The 16,622-nt window shown below is 41.7% G+C and overlaps 1 protein-coding gene across 1 annotated transcript in view; it reads right to left on the bottom strand.

Moving 5' to 3' along the window:
* cast (calpastatin) overlaps positions 1-16,622 on the bottom strand; it is a 205,010-nt gene that overhangs the window by 171,745 nt on the left and 16,643 nt on the right. Inside the window, exon 2 of the mRNA XM_072281312.1 lies at positions 2,798-2,863. Coding sequence (XP_072137413.1) covers positions 2,798-2,863 — 66 coding nt within the window. The remainder of the gene's footprint in view (positions 1-2,797; positions 2,864-16,622) is intronic.

Genomic DNA, 16,622 nt, shown 5'->3' with positions numbered 1-16,622 from the left:
TACTCTGAACTATAAAGCAGTCAGCATTACCAAAGACCTCACCTACACCAGACATTCGCTCTTCTCCCCCCTTCCATCAGGCAGAGGAAACAACAGCCAGAAAGCACAATCATCAGGCTCAAAGACAACTTATTTCCCATCGTTAAGACTATTAAATAGTTCCCTAGTATGACAGATAGATAGATACTCTTTTGATCCCAAAGGAAATTGCATTACAAGTGCACAGATATACAAATAGTAGAAGAGAAGTAAGAAAGAATAAAAATAAGTTACCTTAAAAATAGGATGTTCAAGATTTATAAATCGAAGATTGAAAGATCACTTCCCCGGCTCTAGGCTGACTCATTTTACAGCCAGATACCAGAGGGTAAGAATGACCTCATGTAATGCCGTTTGGAGCAGCGCAGTTGTCAAGATGGACTCTTGTCCTCACAATCTAACTTATCATGAACTTGCAACTTATTGTCTCCCTGCATTATATCTGTAATTGCAATACTTTATTTTGCATTGTGCTACCCATGCTATTGTAAAATGAATTCATCTCTCTTCTGCTTCTCAAAGATTCAGAATGATCCGCTGTACATTTCCAACATCTCCTGCTTTTTTCATTTTAGCTGCCTTTTATTTTCAATGTATTTAATGGTGCTGCTAAAAGTCTGAAGGTTAAAATACATTTAACCCAACATAAACAGATTTTTTTAAATTTCTCAATACAGTTAAAGAAAGGACACACACATAGAGCATTCCTCTCATGATATCAAAGTCACTTTGGATTGCCTCAATGGAAATGAAATACCTTCTCACGCAAACTTGTTGTAGACTGTATCACTGGTGGCACATCAGATAAAGAGATTAGCTTTATTGTCACATTTATATCAGGTATACAGTGATGCATCCTTTTGTGCCAACAACCAACACAATCCAAGGATTGTGCTGGGAACGAGTGTTGTCAAGCTTCCAGCACCACAGAGCATGCCCACAACTTACTAACCTAAACCTAAAGTGAGAGGGAACCGGAGGGAACTCGAGGGAACCCATACAGTCACAGGGAGAGGTACCAACTGGAACTGTACACTGACTGGTGATCGCCAATGCTGTGAGGCGATTGTGCTAACCTCTATGCTGCCGGTGTTAACTTTAAGTTATCCAGTCAAGTCTTAATTCCTGGATCTTCATCAATCCATCTGATGTCTCCTAAAGAGTTACTGAGAATCACTCTTCCTCAAAGCTCGACTATTTTTGATGAGACAGTCTTTAATATTTTAAATGCGTAATGCTACAGGGACACCCTCTCGTCACAAAAAGTACATAACCTCTTTTCACAAACTGGACCAGACACGTTTAGTAGAACGTGTGCACGTGCATCATTAAGATAACAAATGCACATGCATCATTAATATCAAAGTAATCACTTTAAAAAATTACTCAACCACACTTGCAAAATTAAACTACTTTCTCCAAACAATGATAGACAGTTTTTTTTAAACAGATTTCAAACATTTCAGAGTCTCAATACAGAATAAAAACTTCAAATTTTATAAGATCATGTTAAATAAGTACTTTGCATTTCAATCACACGAAAACAAAGTATAAAGGGTTCTGAAATAAAAACAGAACATGGAAAAAAGGTCATACTAGGTACTAGGTCAGTGGAGAGAGAAGGAGAGCCGATATTTCTCATCAATTCTACTCTTTCAGTGATCACCAAATTTAAACATTAACCACATTTTCTCTCCCCCACACACGCTGACTGAACAGTTGAGTACTTCCAGTGCATCAAATTTTATTTCAGTCCAGCTGGTTCCCCACTCTGTGCATGAAACACTGGGAACCTGAACACTCACCTTCTGGTGTTTCAGTAAAACATTTTGCCTTCACTTCCTAGTATATCTGCTAGAGAGAGACAGAGTACTACAGCACAGAAACAGGCTCTTGGGCCCATCTGGTCCATGCCAAGCTCGTTTCCTGCCTAATCTCATCTACCCGGATCTGGACCAGAGCTCTCCATACTCCTCTCATCGATGTACCTATCCAAACTTCTCTGAGATGCTGCAACTAAACCCACATCCGCCGCTTCTGCTTAGTCCACACTCACACTGCTTCCCACCGCTGCCTGCAAGGAGTCTGCACGTTCCCCATGTGATCATGTGGCTTTCCTCCAGGTGCTCGGTTTCTCCCCCCCCCCCCCCCCCAAAGTCCAAAGGCGCACTGGCTGGTAGGTTAATTGGTCATTGTAAACTGCCTGTGAACAGGTCGGGGTTAAATCAGAGGTTTCTGGGTGGCATACTTCGAAGGACCAGAAGGGCCTATTCCATGCTGTATCTCAATAAATAAAAAATCTCTGAGTGAAGAAATTGCCCCTTAGTTTCTCCTTAAATTTCTCCCCTTAAACTATGACCTCTAGTTCTAATCTCACCCAACCTCAGGGAAAAAAGCCTGCTTGTATTTACCCTATCTATACCCCTCAATTGTGTCTCCCTTCATTCTCCTGCACTCCAGGGAATAAAACCCCCACCTATTCAACTTTTCCCTACAACACAGGTCCTCAAGACACAGCAACGTCCCCAGAGATCTTCCCTGCACTCCTTCAATCTTATTGATATCCTTCCTGTAGGTAGCTGACTTGAACTGCACACAGTACTCCGAATTCGGCCTCACCAACATCGTATGCAACTTCAACACAAAATCCCACTCCTGTGTTCAGTGCTCTGATTTATGACAGTCAATATGCCAAAATCTCTCCTTGCAATCCCATCCCTCTGTGTCGCAGGACTCTAAAGTTTATTGGTTCCCTTACCTCAGATGATCGCGTGGTCATGCTGGCTCCTGGTTTTGATTTAGCCGAATCAGACTTAGTTCCCTCCTTTTGGAAAAACAAACCATAAAGTTCAAAGTAAATTTATTATCTAAGTACATATGTGCTCACAATATACAACTCAAGAAATTTGTTTTATAGCCTTCAAAATAATTCTTTAAAAACATAGATTAAATTATACAAATAATTGAAAAGGAAAAGTATACAGGTCTATAGAAAAAGGATTTTATTTATTTATTTAGAGATACAGCGTGGAGTAGCCCTTTCAGCCCTTTGAGCTCTGCCACCAGCAACCCCTGATATAATCCCAGCCTAATTACTAGATAATTTACAATGACCAATTAACCTACCAACCGGTACATCTGTGAACTGGGAAGGAAACTGTAGCACCCAGAGGAAACCCACATATCCCACAGGGATAATGTGCTGTACAAACTCCCTTGGGAGGATCCTGGGATTGATCTCTACACTCCACTGTAAGAGTGCTGTGCCAATCGCTATGCTACCGTGACTTAATCGAGGACTAGAACTTGTCTCTCCAGGAGTTGGCATAATACTTTTTGCCCGTGTTGCTTAATTTAGTGATTTTCGATACAGAGGAATTTGGGATATGAGATTTCATTTCACCTCACAAGGCCTTTTAAATCTTTACACCAGTCAGGAGTCTTGATGCTGTGTGAAGTTCTGTTTTGCATTGTGCTAGGAACGTTCTTTTTGGAGTGAGGAAGGATGAGAGTTGGCTTGATAGAGAGGTACAAGGTGATGAGGCATAGATCGAGTGGACAGCCAGAGACTTTTTCCCAGACTGGAAATGGCTAACGTGATGGGCTATCATTTTAAGGTGATTGGAGGAAAGTATGGGGGCGGGGGGTGGATATCAGAGGTAAGATTTTTTAGACAGTAAGTGGTAAGAGTGTAGAACGTGCTGTCAGGGTTGGTGATAGAGGCAGATACACTAGGAACATTGAAGAAACTCATAAATAGGCACATGAATGACAGAAAATGGAAGGCTGTGTGGGAGGGAGACACATGATTTTAGAGTGACTTTAAAGGTTGACACATCATTGTGAGCTAAAGGGGCTATACTGTGCTGTAATGTTCTACGTTCAAAATGGTGTACTGAAGAATTATCATCACCTTCAATACCAGGGGTCCCAACACACTCGACCACAATTAAGAATGCCTAGCATTCAATGTCTAGACTGCATTTCAGGAAATCTCATCACTTGGCTGTACTTCTCCTAACTGCATACAGGCAGAGGCTAAAGGGCAAGGCTCCAGAGATAAGGACAACAAAGAGGTGCTCATGGGAGGAAGAGGAGCTTCTACTGAATTGCTTTAAGTCTGTAAACTGGGACGTGTTCAACGAGTCATCAGAAGATCTGAACGAATACACCATGGTTGTCATGGGGACAATCACAGAGGAGTGTGTCCCACAAAATCATTCAGAGTCTTCCCCAACCAGAAGCCCTAGTTGAACCATGAGATCCACAATCAGCCGAGGGCCAAATCAGTGTCATTTGGGTCTGGTGACCATGTTAAATACAGGATCTCCAGAAAAGCAATCACATGTGCAAAGTGGCAATTCCAGACCAAACTTGAACCTCCGAGGGATGCTCAACGACTACGGCAGGGCTTGAATGCTATCACCTCTTACAAAGTAAAACCAAGCGATATACAGTGCCTATAAAAAGTATTCACCACCCTTGGAAGTTTTCATGTTTTAATGTTTTACAACATTGAATCACAGTGGATTTAATTTGGACACTTTCGTGTCAAAGTGGAAACAAATCTGTACAAATTGTTCTAAATTTCTTACAAATATTAAACACAAAATAATTGATTGCATAATTATGCACCCCCTTCAAGTCAATATTTAGTAGATGCACCTTTGGTAGCAATTACAGCCTCAAGTCTGTGTGGATAGGTCTCTATCAGCTTTGCACATTTGGACACTGCAATTTTTCCCTATTCTTCTTTACAAAACTGCTCAAGCTCTGTCAGATTGCATGGGGATCATGAGTGAACAGACCTTTTCAAATCCAGCCACAAATTCTCAATAGGATTGAGATCTAGACTCTAACTTGGCAAGTCCAGAACATTAACTTTGTTTTTAAGCCATTCCTGCATAGCTTTGCTTTATGCTTGGAGTCATTGTCTTGCTGGAAAACAAATCTTCTCCCAAGTCGCAGTTCTCTTGCAGACTGCATCAGGTTTTCCTAAAGATTTCCCTGTATTTTGCTGAATTCATTTTACCCTCTACCTTCACAAGCCTTCCAGGTCTGCTGCAGTGAAGCATCCCCACAGCATGATGCAGCCACCACCATGCTTCACTGTAGGGATGGTGTGTTTTTGCTGATGTGCGGTGTTAGGCTTTCACCAAACACAGCATTTAGTCTGATGGTCAAAAAGCTCAATTTTGGTTTCAGCAGACTGTAGAACCTTCTAGCTAAATTCAGAGTCTCCCACAAGCCTTCTGACAAACTCTAGCCAAGATTTCATGTGGGTTTTTTTTTCCAAAAGTAACTTTCCCTTTGCCACTCTCCCGTAAAGCTAACGACTGGTGAAGCACCCAGGCAACAGTTGTTGTATGTGCAGTCTCTCTCATCTCAGCAACTGAAGCTTGTAACTCCTCCAAATTTGTGTTAGGTCTCTTGGTGGCCTCCCGCAATAGTCTCCTTCTTGTATGGTCATTCAGTTTTTGAGGATGGCCTGCTCTAGGCAGATTTACAGAGGTGCCGTTTCCTTTCCATTTCTTGATGATTGACTTAAGTGTACTCCAAGGGATATTCAGTGACTTGGAAGTTTTCTTGTATCCATCTCCTGACTTGTGCTTTTCAATAAGTTGCTTGGAGTGTTCTTTCATCTTCATGGTGTAGTTTTTGCCAGGATACTGACTCACCAGCAGTTGGACCTTCTAGATACAGGTGTATTTTTACTACAATCAGTTGAAACACCTCGACTGTACACAGATGATCTCCATTTAACTAATTATATGACTTCAAAAACCAATTGGCTGCACCAGTGATAATATGGTGTGTCATTGTAAAGAGGGTGAATACTTATGCAATCAATTATTCTGTGTTTTATATTTGTAATTAATTTAGATCACTTTGTAGAGATCTATTTTCACTTTACATGAAAGTCTTTTTTTTCCTCTGTTGATCGGTGTCAAAAGAGCCAAATTAAATCCATCGTGATTCAATGTTGTAAAATAGTACAATATGAAAACTTCCAAGGGGGTGAATACTTTTTATAGGCACTGTATGTGACAAAAGGCTTCCCTCTCAGATGAGCACAATGCCTTCTATGCTTGCTTTGACTGTCAAAACAGGGAGGCACCTTCACACCTTCACAAGCTCCCACAGCCCCCAGTGACTCTGTAATTTCAGTCTTGGAGGCTGACGTCAGAGCACTCTTCAGAAGGGTGAACCCAAGGAAAGGATGCGGCCAAAATGGGGTACCTCACCAAGTACTAAAGACCCATGCTGATCAACTGGCTGTAGTATTCACTAATATCTTTAACCTCTCACTTTGGCAGTCTGAGGTACCCACCTGCTTCAAGCAGGCTTCAGTTATACCGGTGCCTAAGAAGAATGTGGTAACCTGCCTCAATGACGATCATCCAGTCACCCTTACATCCACAGTGATGTATTACTTTGAGAAGCTGCTGATGAAACATATCAACTCCTTTCTGAGAAGTGACTTGGATCTGCTCCAATTTGCCTAGCAGAGCAACAGGTCCGCAACAGATGCTATCTCACTGGCTCTTTACTCAACCTTCGAACATCGGGGCAGTAAAGATGCATACATCAGGATGCTTTTCATTGACTATATTTCTGCATTCAACAGTATCATCTCCTCAAAACTAATCAATAAGCTTCAAGACCTTGGCCCCAATACCTCTTTATATAATTTGATCTTAATTTCCAAACTTGTGGACACTATCAGTGAACACCTCCATTACAATCTCCATCAGCACAGGTGCACCACAAACCTGAGCGCTTAACCGCCCTGCTCTACTCAGTTTACACTTACGACTGTGTGGCTAAGCACAGCTCCAATGCCATATTCAAGTTTGCTGACGTCATTGGCTGAATTAAAGGTGATGATGAATCAGCAGATAGGAGAGATATTGAAAATCCGGCTACGGGGTGCCACAACAATAACCTTTTACTCAATGTCAGCAAGACAAGGAGCTGACTATTGATTATTTTTCAGAAGCGGGAAACCAGATGTCCATGGGCCAGTCCTCATCATAAGATCTGAGGTGGAGGGGGTCAGCAACTTTAAATTCCTTGGTGTCATTGCTTCAGAGCACCTGTCCTGTGCCCAGCACTTAAGTGCAATTATGAAGAAAGGCAGTGCCTTAAATTCCTTAGTAGTTTGCAAAGATTCAGCATGACATTTAAAACTTTGACAAACTTCTATAGGTGTGTGGTGGAGGGTGGCTGCATCACAGCCTGGTATGGAAGCACCAATGCCCTTGAACAGAAAATCCGACAAAATGTAGTGGATACGGCCCAGTCCATCACGGGTGTAGCCCTTAGCACCAATCAGCACATCTACATGAATACAACACCCATCATCAGGGGCCACCACCACTCAGGCCATGCCCTCTTCCCGTTGTTGCCACCAGGAAGAAGCCTCAGGACTCACGCCACCAGGTTCAGGAGCAGTTACTACCCCTCAACCATCAGGCTCTTGAACCAGAGGGGATAACTTAACTTGACTTGTCCTGTTATTGAACTGTTTTCACAACCTAGAAACTCACTTTCAAAGACTCTTCATCTCTTCCTCAATACTTATTGCCTGTTTATTGTTATTTATTTACTCTTTATTTTTTTCTCTCAACTCAAGTTTGTAAAACCTAAGCTATGGGCATAGCCAAGCAGACTCATTTGTCAATTGCTAGGAACTTTCCATAAGAAAATAAGACCATAAGATCAGAATTAGGCCATTCAGTCCATCGAGGCTGATACCAGATCCCACTCAACCTCACATACCTGCCTTCTCACCATAAGCTTTGATGCTATTACCAATCAAGAAACTACCAAATTCCTCTTTAACTATACCCATGAACTTGGCCTCAACTGCAGTCTGTGGCATAACATTCCAAAGATTCACCATCTTCTAGCTAAAAAAATCTTCCTTATCTCTGTTCTAAAAGGTCGCCTCTCAATTTTGAAGCTGTGCCCTCTAGTTCTGGATGCCTCCACCACAGGAAGCATCCTCTCTGCATCCACCTTATCTAGTCCTTTCAACATTAGATCGGTTTCAATGAGATCCCCACATTCTTCTAAATTCCAGTAAGTACAGGCCCAAAGTTGCCAAACTCTCCTCATATGTTAACCCTTTCATTCCCAGAATCATCCTCGCAATCCTCCTCTGGACTTTCTAAAATGTCAATACACCCTTTATGAGATATGGGGCCCAAAACTGTTGGCAATACTCCAAGTGCAGCCTGACTAGTGTCTTATAAAGCCTCAGCATTATCTCCTTGCTTTTATATTCTTTTTCCCTTGAAATAAATGCCAATGTTGCATTTGCCTTCTTCACCATAGCCTCAACCTGTGAATTAACCTTCTGGGAGGATTACACGAGGACTCCTAAATCCCTCTGCAACTCTGATGTTTGAATTTTCTCCCCAGTCTGCACTATTGTTCCTTTTTACCAAAATGCATTATCATACACTGTATTCCATCTGGCACGGTTTTGCCCATTCTTCCAAATTGTCTAAGTCTCGCTGAAATCGCATTGCTTCCTCAGCACTACCTACCCCTCCACCTACCTTCGTATAATCCACAAACTTATAATATTCGTATAATACTGATCCCTGTGGAACACCACTAGTCACCGGCAGCCAACCAGAAAAGGCCCCCTTTATTCCCACTCGTTGCCTCCGGCCTGTCAGCCATTTCTCTATCTGTGCCAGTATCTTTTCTGTAACACCATAGGATTTTACCTTGTTCAGCAGCCTCATGTGTGGCATCTTATTTGCACATTTACACAACACCTAATCTAAGATGGCCTTTCCCCTAGCAGGCTCAAGCACAAGCTGCTCCAAAATGCCAACTCGCAGACATTCAATAAATTCCCGCTCTTGCAGTCCAACACCAACCTGACTTCTCCTATTCCCTTGTGTTCTGAAATCCCCCATTACAATTGTGACATTACCCTTATTACATACCCTATCCAGCTCCCTTTGCAAACTCACCCACACATCTTGCCTACTATTTGGGATATGATTCCCATAACGGTTTTGCAGTTTGTTAACTCCACCCACAAAGATTCAACACTCTCTGACTTTATGTCACCACTTTCTAAAGATGTAATTCCATCTCTTATCAACAGAGCCACACCAATGCCTATGCCTCCCTGCCTGTCCTTTCGATACAAAACATATCCTTTGATTTTAAGTTACCAACTATGGCCTTTTTTCAGCCATGACTCAGTGATGCCCACAATGTCATACTGACCAATCTCTAACTGTACCACAAGTCTGTCCACCTTATTCCGAATGCTACCCACATTTAAATACAGCACCTTCAATCCTGCATTCTTCGCCCTTCTGAATTTTGCCTCTGTGGTACAATTTATCTCTTTGCTCTGTCTGCATTTATACCCAATCATTGGTTTGTCCTTCCTTACATTCATGTTACACCCATTATCTACTAGTAAACCTGCTGGCTCATCCTCAGCTCTATCATACTGGTTCCCATCATAGTTCTTCCAGAGGATTCTAGTGGAGTTTAGTACTGTGGCTTTCTGAAGATTTGCATAGATATTACTCTCTAGCCCTAATTGTTTAATGCTATTGTGCAGTGCCTCCGGGATAACACCATTTGTACATGCTACAATTGGGACAACGTATACCCTGGTCATGTTACAAAGTCTTTCAATTTCCTCTTTTAATTCAACATATTTCTGGTGTTTTTCATTTACTGGTTTCAAAAAGTTATGTGTGTTTGCAAAGGCTATATCTATTAAATAAGCTGTTCTTGCTTGATTATCTGATATTCCATCCATGTGGTTATCCTATCTGTAATAACAGATCATTCATAATATAATTTGTGGTATTCTGACTCTAAAACTGGATCAGGCTTACATTTACAGTAAGGTGTGTTTTCATTTATGAGATTGTATTTTAAAGCATGCTTTAGATCAATGATTTTTAAAAATTCATTTAAGGGATGTGGGCGTTGCCAGTTAAGTCAGCATTTATTACCCACCCCTAGCTGCCCTTGTGAAAGTGGGGATCAGCTGCCTTCTTGAACCGCTGCAGTCCCTGAGGTGTACACACACCCACAGTGCTGTTAGGGAGGGACACTTGATTGTGCCTGTGCAAGTAATCAGATTGTGTGAAATGCTACAGGATCCTGTAATGTGTTGGACTGGTTCTGGTTTTTCTCAGCACTTTCTGCATTTGTCTTCTTGAATTTTTTGGCTCTTATTCTGTATTTTTGACCGTTTTTTGTGTTCACCGCCTGGTCATGTATTGCCACAAGGAACCCGTCTGTTTCCGGGAAGAGATTTCCAACTCTGAGCCAGGTGTTCGATGCTTCCTTGTCAACATTTAAGTCTGCACCTTTCTTTATGTTTAATGTTCTGCATTCGTCCAGTCCACGGTTTATGTTTATATCTTTTGAAAATAGTTCTACTATTTGAATTAATTGCTTTAGCATAACTGATGAAGGAGCATATAATTTCAAATCATCCAAGTATAAGAGGTGTGTTCAGGTATAGCTGATTTTACTGTTTCTGAATTGATACCCAAATGTCATCCAATTCAGTAAATTAGAGAATGGGTTTAAAGCTAGATGGAACCGCACTGGACTTAGAGTCACCTTGAAAAATGCTCAGAAAAAAATCAAAAAAAATTTTGATAATGCTAGTTGTTCTTTTTTGGTGGTTAACAGATAGGGTGATTACAGTATGCCAGTGCTTCATTAGATGTTGCAGGAATTTCACAAGTATTGGGTGTAGTATATATATATATACACATATTAAGAACTTCTAATAACCATGAGTATGGGAGTCACATTCCTTTTGCAGTCAATATAGCAACATGAAAGATTTCTGCTTTTCCGCCGGGTTTGATTTAGAATTATGGAATCTATTACCAGTTGTTCTTTACACCCTTTCACACTTTTGCAGCATCCTTTCTGCTCTTCTGTAAGTATATTGTGGTTATCTAAGTGAGTGGTGATCAGCTGCAAGATACCTGATGTTACGATTTTATATATAGTTTGTACACAATAGGATGATACTTTGATGGATCTTTTTTGATTTCCCTTTAGATAAAAGATATGTTTTACCTTCTATCAAAAATTCAGGCACTTTTTCAGGCTTTTTAAGAAAATTGTTGATATGCAATAGGTACGATGAAGACAAGTAACTTTTTATACCAATAATTATGAATATTATCACTTCCAGTACTTTTTCCAGTTGTGGGTATTTTTATAACCTCTTTCAGCATATCCATTGTAACTTCAGGTATCTGCATCTTGTCAATCATGTGTGTGCGTTCTTTTTCTTCCCTAATCCAGCTTGCTTCTTGATTGTGCGTCACCCTGTTTGTCCAGTTATTAGTTCAAAAGTTCATTATCTCTGTGTTTGTTGGTAATTCTGTGCTGAGGTTGGTGACATTTTGGTACCGGGGTCAGCAACCTTTTTGCCTCTGTGGGCCGGATCGCGTATTAATGAGCGGACGGTGGGCCAGATAAATGCCATAAAAACTTGAAATATGGGAATTATCCATTTAAATACATCTAGTTATATTTTGCCTCAAATTAATGAATAACGCATGCTAGAAAATCATTTGTGCTTAAGGTTGCCTACCCCTGTATTTGATGTGTCAAATTTGGTTTCCATTGTTTCTGAACTGATAATTCTATTTTGTCCTAGTTGGTGCATTTCATCCATCTACTTAGTCTGACTATGTATTATTTTTTACTTTCTCTTTGTATTTGCAGTTTGTTGTCTTTTGCGCACTGGTTTTATGCTCAGATGGTGTAGTCTTCCGTTGATCCTTTTATGATTATTGGATTTACTGAGCATGCCCACAGGAAAATGATTCTCAGGGTACATGGTGGCATTTATGTACTTAAATAATAAATTTATTTTGAACTTTGAGCCACGCCACCCCAACAACCCCAATTAACTAAAAGGAGAAGATGGCGACGCGATGCAGTGCGCAGCGGCCACTCCAGTGAAATGATATCTGTTATCTGTCAAGTAGGGTGCCGTGCACAATCCTGATTTGATGGAGACAGACGTGAGAGCATGGAGGAACATCTAGAGAAACTTCTGAAATGTCTTCTTCGCTGCCGCTGCTACTGTGTGATCCAGAATCTCCAGCGGGGAAGGCCCCGAGTCCTTGGCTTTGCTTGTCGCTCGGTGGCCGGGGCGAGGTTGAAGCGCTCGGCAGACGATGGCGCTCGGTGTTGGAGGCTTGAAGTTTTCAGACGGACTCAGAGTCGGCTGTGGTCGGGTGCTTCCAATGCATCTGCGGTTGTCGGCACCTGGAGGTTTATGGCAGGGAGAGTTTCTCCCTTTTGGTGCCTGCTATCCGGACTATCGGGAGTCGATCCGAACTTTGAGACTTTTTTTTAACTGTGCCCATGGTCTGCTCTTTATCAAATTATAGTATTGCTTTGTACTGCTGTAACTATAAGTTATAATTATGTGGTCTTGTCAGTGTTAGTCTTTGGTTTGTCCTGTTTTTTTTTGTGATATCACTCTGGAGGAACGTTGTATCATTTCTTAATGCATGCACTTCTAAATGATAATCTAATCTAACCCTAATCATGGAACAATTTACAATGACCAATTATTCTACCCCATATGTCTTAGGACTGTGGGAGGAAATCAGAGCACCCAGGAAAAACACGCACACCCCCCGGGGAGGACATACAGATACTCCTTACAGATGGCACCAGAATTGAACTCTGAACTCTGATGCCTCGAGCTGTAATTGCAGGGCATCGGGGTTCGGAGTACAAGGGCCGAGCAGGGTTGGGTACAGTTTCTCACAGGCAATGGCTTAACTGATACAAAACAACAGAATTCACCCAAGTGATAGGGATGATCTCAATGAACTTTGTAGGTTACAAACAGTTGCTAGACTGCTGTGGAGGCCAAGTCAATGAATATATTTAAAACGGAGGTTGATAGATTCTTGATTAGTCAGGGCGTCAAAGGCTAAAGGGAGATTGCAGGAGAATGGGGTTGAGAGGGATAATAAATCAGCCATGATGAAATGGTGGAGCAGACTTGATGGGTCAAATGGTCTAATTCTGCTCCTATTGTCTTATGGTCTAAAAACTACACACAGAGACTGACAAGCAACCAATGTGCAAAAGGCAAACTGCAAATATAAAAAATAAATAATACTGAGAACATGAGTTGTCGAGTCCTTGAAAGTTAGTCCATCATCTGTGTTTGGCAATCAGCTGAGTGCTGTGGGTGAGCAAAGCTATCCACACTGGTTAAAATTTGACAATTAAAATTCCTCTCTATTAATAAGAGGAAGTAGTCCAAAAACTACCCACTAGCCTTGGATTTTAAGATCTCCTTTCCATCCTCCTATCCTCTCGTCACACATCTCCCTCAGTGTATCTGATAAAAGCAGATGACCTTTAAAACACGGCCACAAACACCTGATGTTTGTATCCTTGCACTGCATGGTCCATAAATATGCCAGACATTTCCTCTTGCATTTCAGAACTTGGAAAAAGTTCCAAGTTCAGGATAAATTTATTATCAAAGTACGTATATATTACTATAGCAACACACATAAAAAATTGCTGGTGAACGCAGCAGGCCTAGGGAGAAAGAAAGGGGGAGGGGAGAAGCCCAGAGGATGGGCAAGGAGTATAGTGAAAGGGACAGAGAGAGAAAAAATAAATATATATTTCTTTCTCCCTAGGCCTCCCACTCGTCCCATGATCCTCTCATATCCCTTTTGCCAATCAACTTTCCAGCTCTTAGCTCCATCCCTTCCCCCTCCTGTCTTCTCCTATCATTTCGGATCTCCCCCTCCCCCTCCCACTTTCAAATCTCTTCTTTCAGTTAATCCTGACGAAGGGTCTCGGCCCGAAACGTCGACAGTACCTCTTCCTATAGATGCTGCCTGACCTGCTGCGTTCACCAGCAGTTTTTATGTGTGTTGCTTGAAATTCCAGGATCTACAGATTTCCTCATGTTTGCGTATATATTACTACATACTACTTTGTTGGGTGGCAAGGTAGACATATATCTCTGGCAAAGGAGGTGTAAGGCACTCCTTCCCTCCGCTAGTCTGCTGGTCACCCTTGTGCAAGGTGTAGCACCTGCTTAGCATCAGGATCACATGAAGCCACAGGAGCAGGTGGTGGATGTTCGTATGAGCAGCTGGTACACACCACAAGTCCTGGTTATCCAACCACTGACACCAAGAAGACAATCTCTGAAGTATTGCTAATGACTGGGGGGGGGGGGGGTCACCTGTCTTGTAAAGGCACTTCCCAGAAGGCGGCAAATCACTTCTGTAGAAAAATTTGCCAAGAACAATCATGGTCATAAAGACCACAATCGACAACTTCGTCGACACGGCACGCAATGATAGTGATGATGATACTAGCTCGAGGTTTATTTTCTTGCTGGCATTTACAGCAGAATAAAATAATACAATAGAATCTTGTAACACTATACATGAAAAAGCCTGGCAAACAACCAAAGTGTAAATGAAGACAAACAAATAAAAAATAATATTGAGAAAATGAGTTGTAAGAAGTCTTTGAAAGTGAGTTCTGAGTTGTGGGGAGTGAAGTTATCCACACCAGGTCCAGAACATGATGGTTGTAGGGTCAACATTGCTCTTGAACCTGGTGGCCGTGTACCTCCTGACTGATGGGAGTCACCTTTTCCCTTGCTGGTAAAGATGATTAACAGTAGCATTGTCTTTAGAATAGGCATTCCCAAACTGGGGTCCATGGATTCCTTGCTTAATGGTATTGGTCCAAGGCATGAAAACGACTGTGAAGAAAGCTCTGAAATTATCTCCTTGAGAGGCCGTATTGTCTGGCTTATGCACCCAAGGTAAATTCCAACAGCTGCTGGACATGTCTTCATGAAGGTTTTATTGACTCACCCCGAGGTAGTGACAGTTAGTTAAACTTCACTGCTAGTCAGGATTACAGAAATTAACCTTCTAAAAAGATTATCAAATTTATTTCCCACTCCAAAGAGAGAATGGAATATAAATTTGAAAGCTTTTAAAACTCCAAAAGAAAATAAAAAATGAAGAGTAACCAATTCAGAATAAAGTGAGAGGTTTATGTATTGAATCTCCAGCCTGTGTGTTTAAGAGATTAGTCTTATTTGTCACAAGTACATCGAAACATGCAGTGAAATGCGTCGTTTTGTGTCAAATCAAACCAACAAGTATTCTGATGGGGGCATCCCACAAGTGTCGCCATGCTTCCGGTACCAACATAGTATGCCTACAACTCGGTAATAATTGCACGTCTTTGAAATGTGAGAGGAAGCCAAAGAACCCAGAGGATACCCATGCAGGCACATAAACTCCATACGGGCAGGTGCAGGAATCGAACCCCAGTCTTACAGCTGGCTACGATAAAGCAACCACTATGCTTATTTGACACAGCAGGCCAAGGTTATGCCAATGGCATAAAGGAAGTCTTGCGCTGAAGCTCCAAGTCACACTACAGGATGTTTCCCATGACAAATACTGTATACTTACACAAGCATCAGTCGTTCTCCAGTGCAAAACTCTGGCAGGGATTCTCTACCCCCTCCAAGACTGGAATGAAACACAACTGCATGCCACTTTGCTAACACTCTTTTCAGATATCAGCTCTAATGAAAATGAAAATCAAAACAAAAACTGCAGATGTTGGAAATCTGAAATAAAAATGGAAAATGCAATAAAACCGCTTGTGTTTCAACGTATCCTTTGCTCCATCTATCACCCTTCACCTCCTTCGCTACATCCTGGACTAAATTGTTTCTTTTTCAATTCTTGTGGTGAATCTGTGAAATTCATTGCCACCGACGGCTGTGGAGGCCCACTGGGTATATTTGAAGCAGAGGTTGACAGGTTCTTGATTAGTGAGGGCACAAAGGTTACAAGGAGAAGGCAAGAGGATAGAGTTGAGGGAGATAATAAATCAGCCATGATAGAAAGGTGGCAAAGACTCGATGGGCCGAAAAGGTTAATTCTGCTCCCATGTCGTATGGTCTTCTGAAACATTAACAAGACTTAAGACATTAACTGTTCCTCATTTCCTTTCCACAGATGCTATCTGATTTGCTGAGTTTCTCGAGTATTTTCCCTTTTCATGGCAGCAGTCTGACACCGGGAATGCACACTGATCACTGACTGCTCACTGGCTAATTTTCTGACGATTATGTAACAAACTGAAATAAAATCCATCCTCGCAATTTTCAAGCCATTTTCTCTTAGCCGCTCCTGCCCTGAAGACATGGATTCTTAAGGGTCTTGCTGGCAATTCTCAATACCTTGCAAAGTTTCTTTGTCTTCAAGTCAGAGCAGTTGAAGTGATTTCAAAGTTCAAAGTACAAAGTAAATTTATTTTTGATGTATACAATATACTGTAACTCTGACATGGATGGCTCCAAGCCCAGCTGGGGTGAGCATGGGGTTTGCAACACATTGCATCAAAACCCAGAGCTACAGAAATGCCAGAAGCTCCAAAGACATCATCCCTGGGAGAGGAAGGAGCTTCGAAGAGGAGCTACACCTGGGGACAACGTGAAAGACTGGCCGACTGGCCCAGAATAG

Source organism: Mobula birostris, chromosome 17, assembly GCF_030028105.1.
Source record: "Mobula birostris isolate sMobBir1 chromosome 17, sMobBir1.hap1, whole genome shotgun sequence".
In the NCBI taxonomy this organism is placed as follows: Eukaryota; Metazoa; Chordata; class Chondrichthyes; order Myliobatiformes; family Myliobatidae; genus Mobula; species Mobula birostris.
The sequence above is the reverse complement of the archived record's forward strand: the minus strand, read 5'-3'. Positions and strand labels throughout refer to the sequence as shown.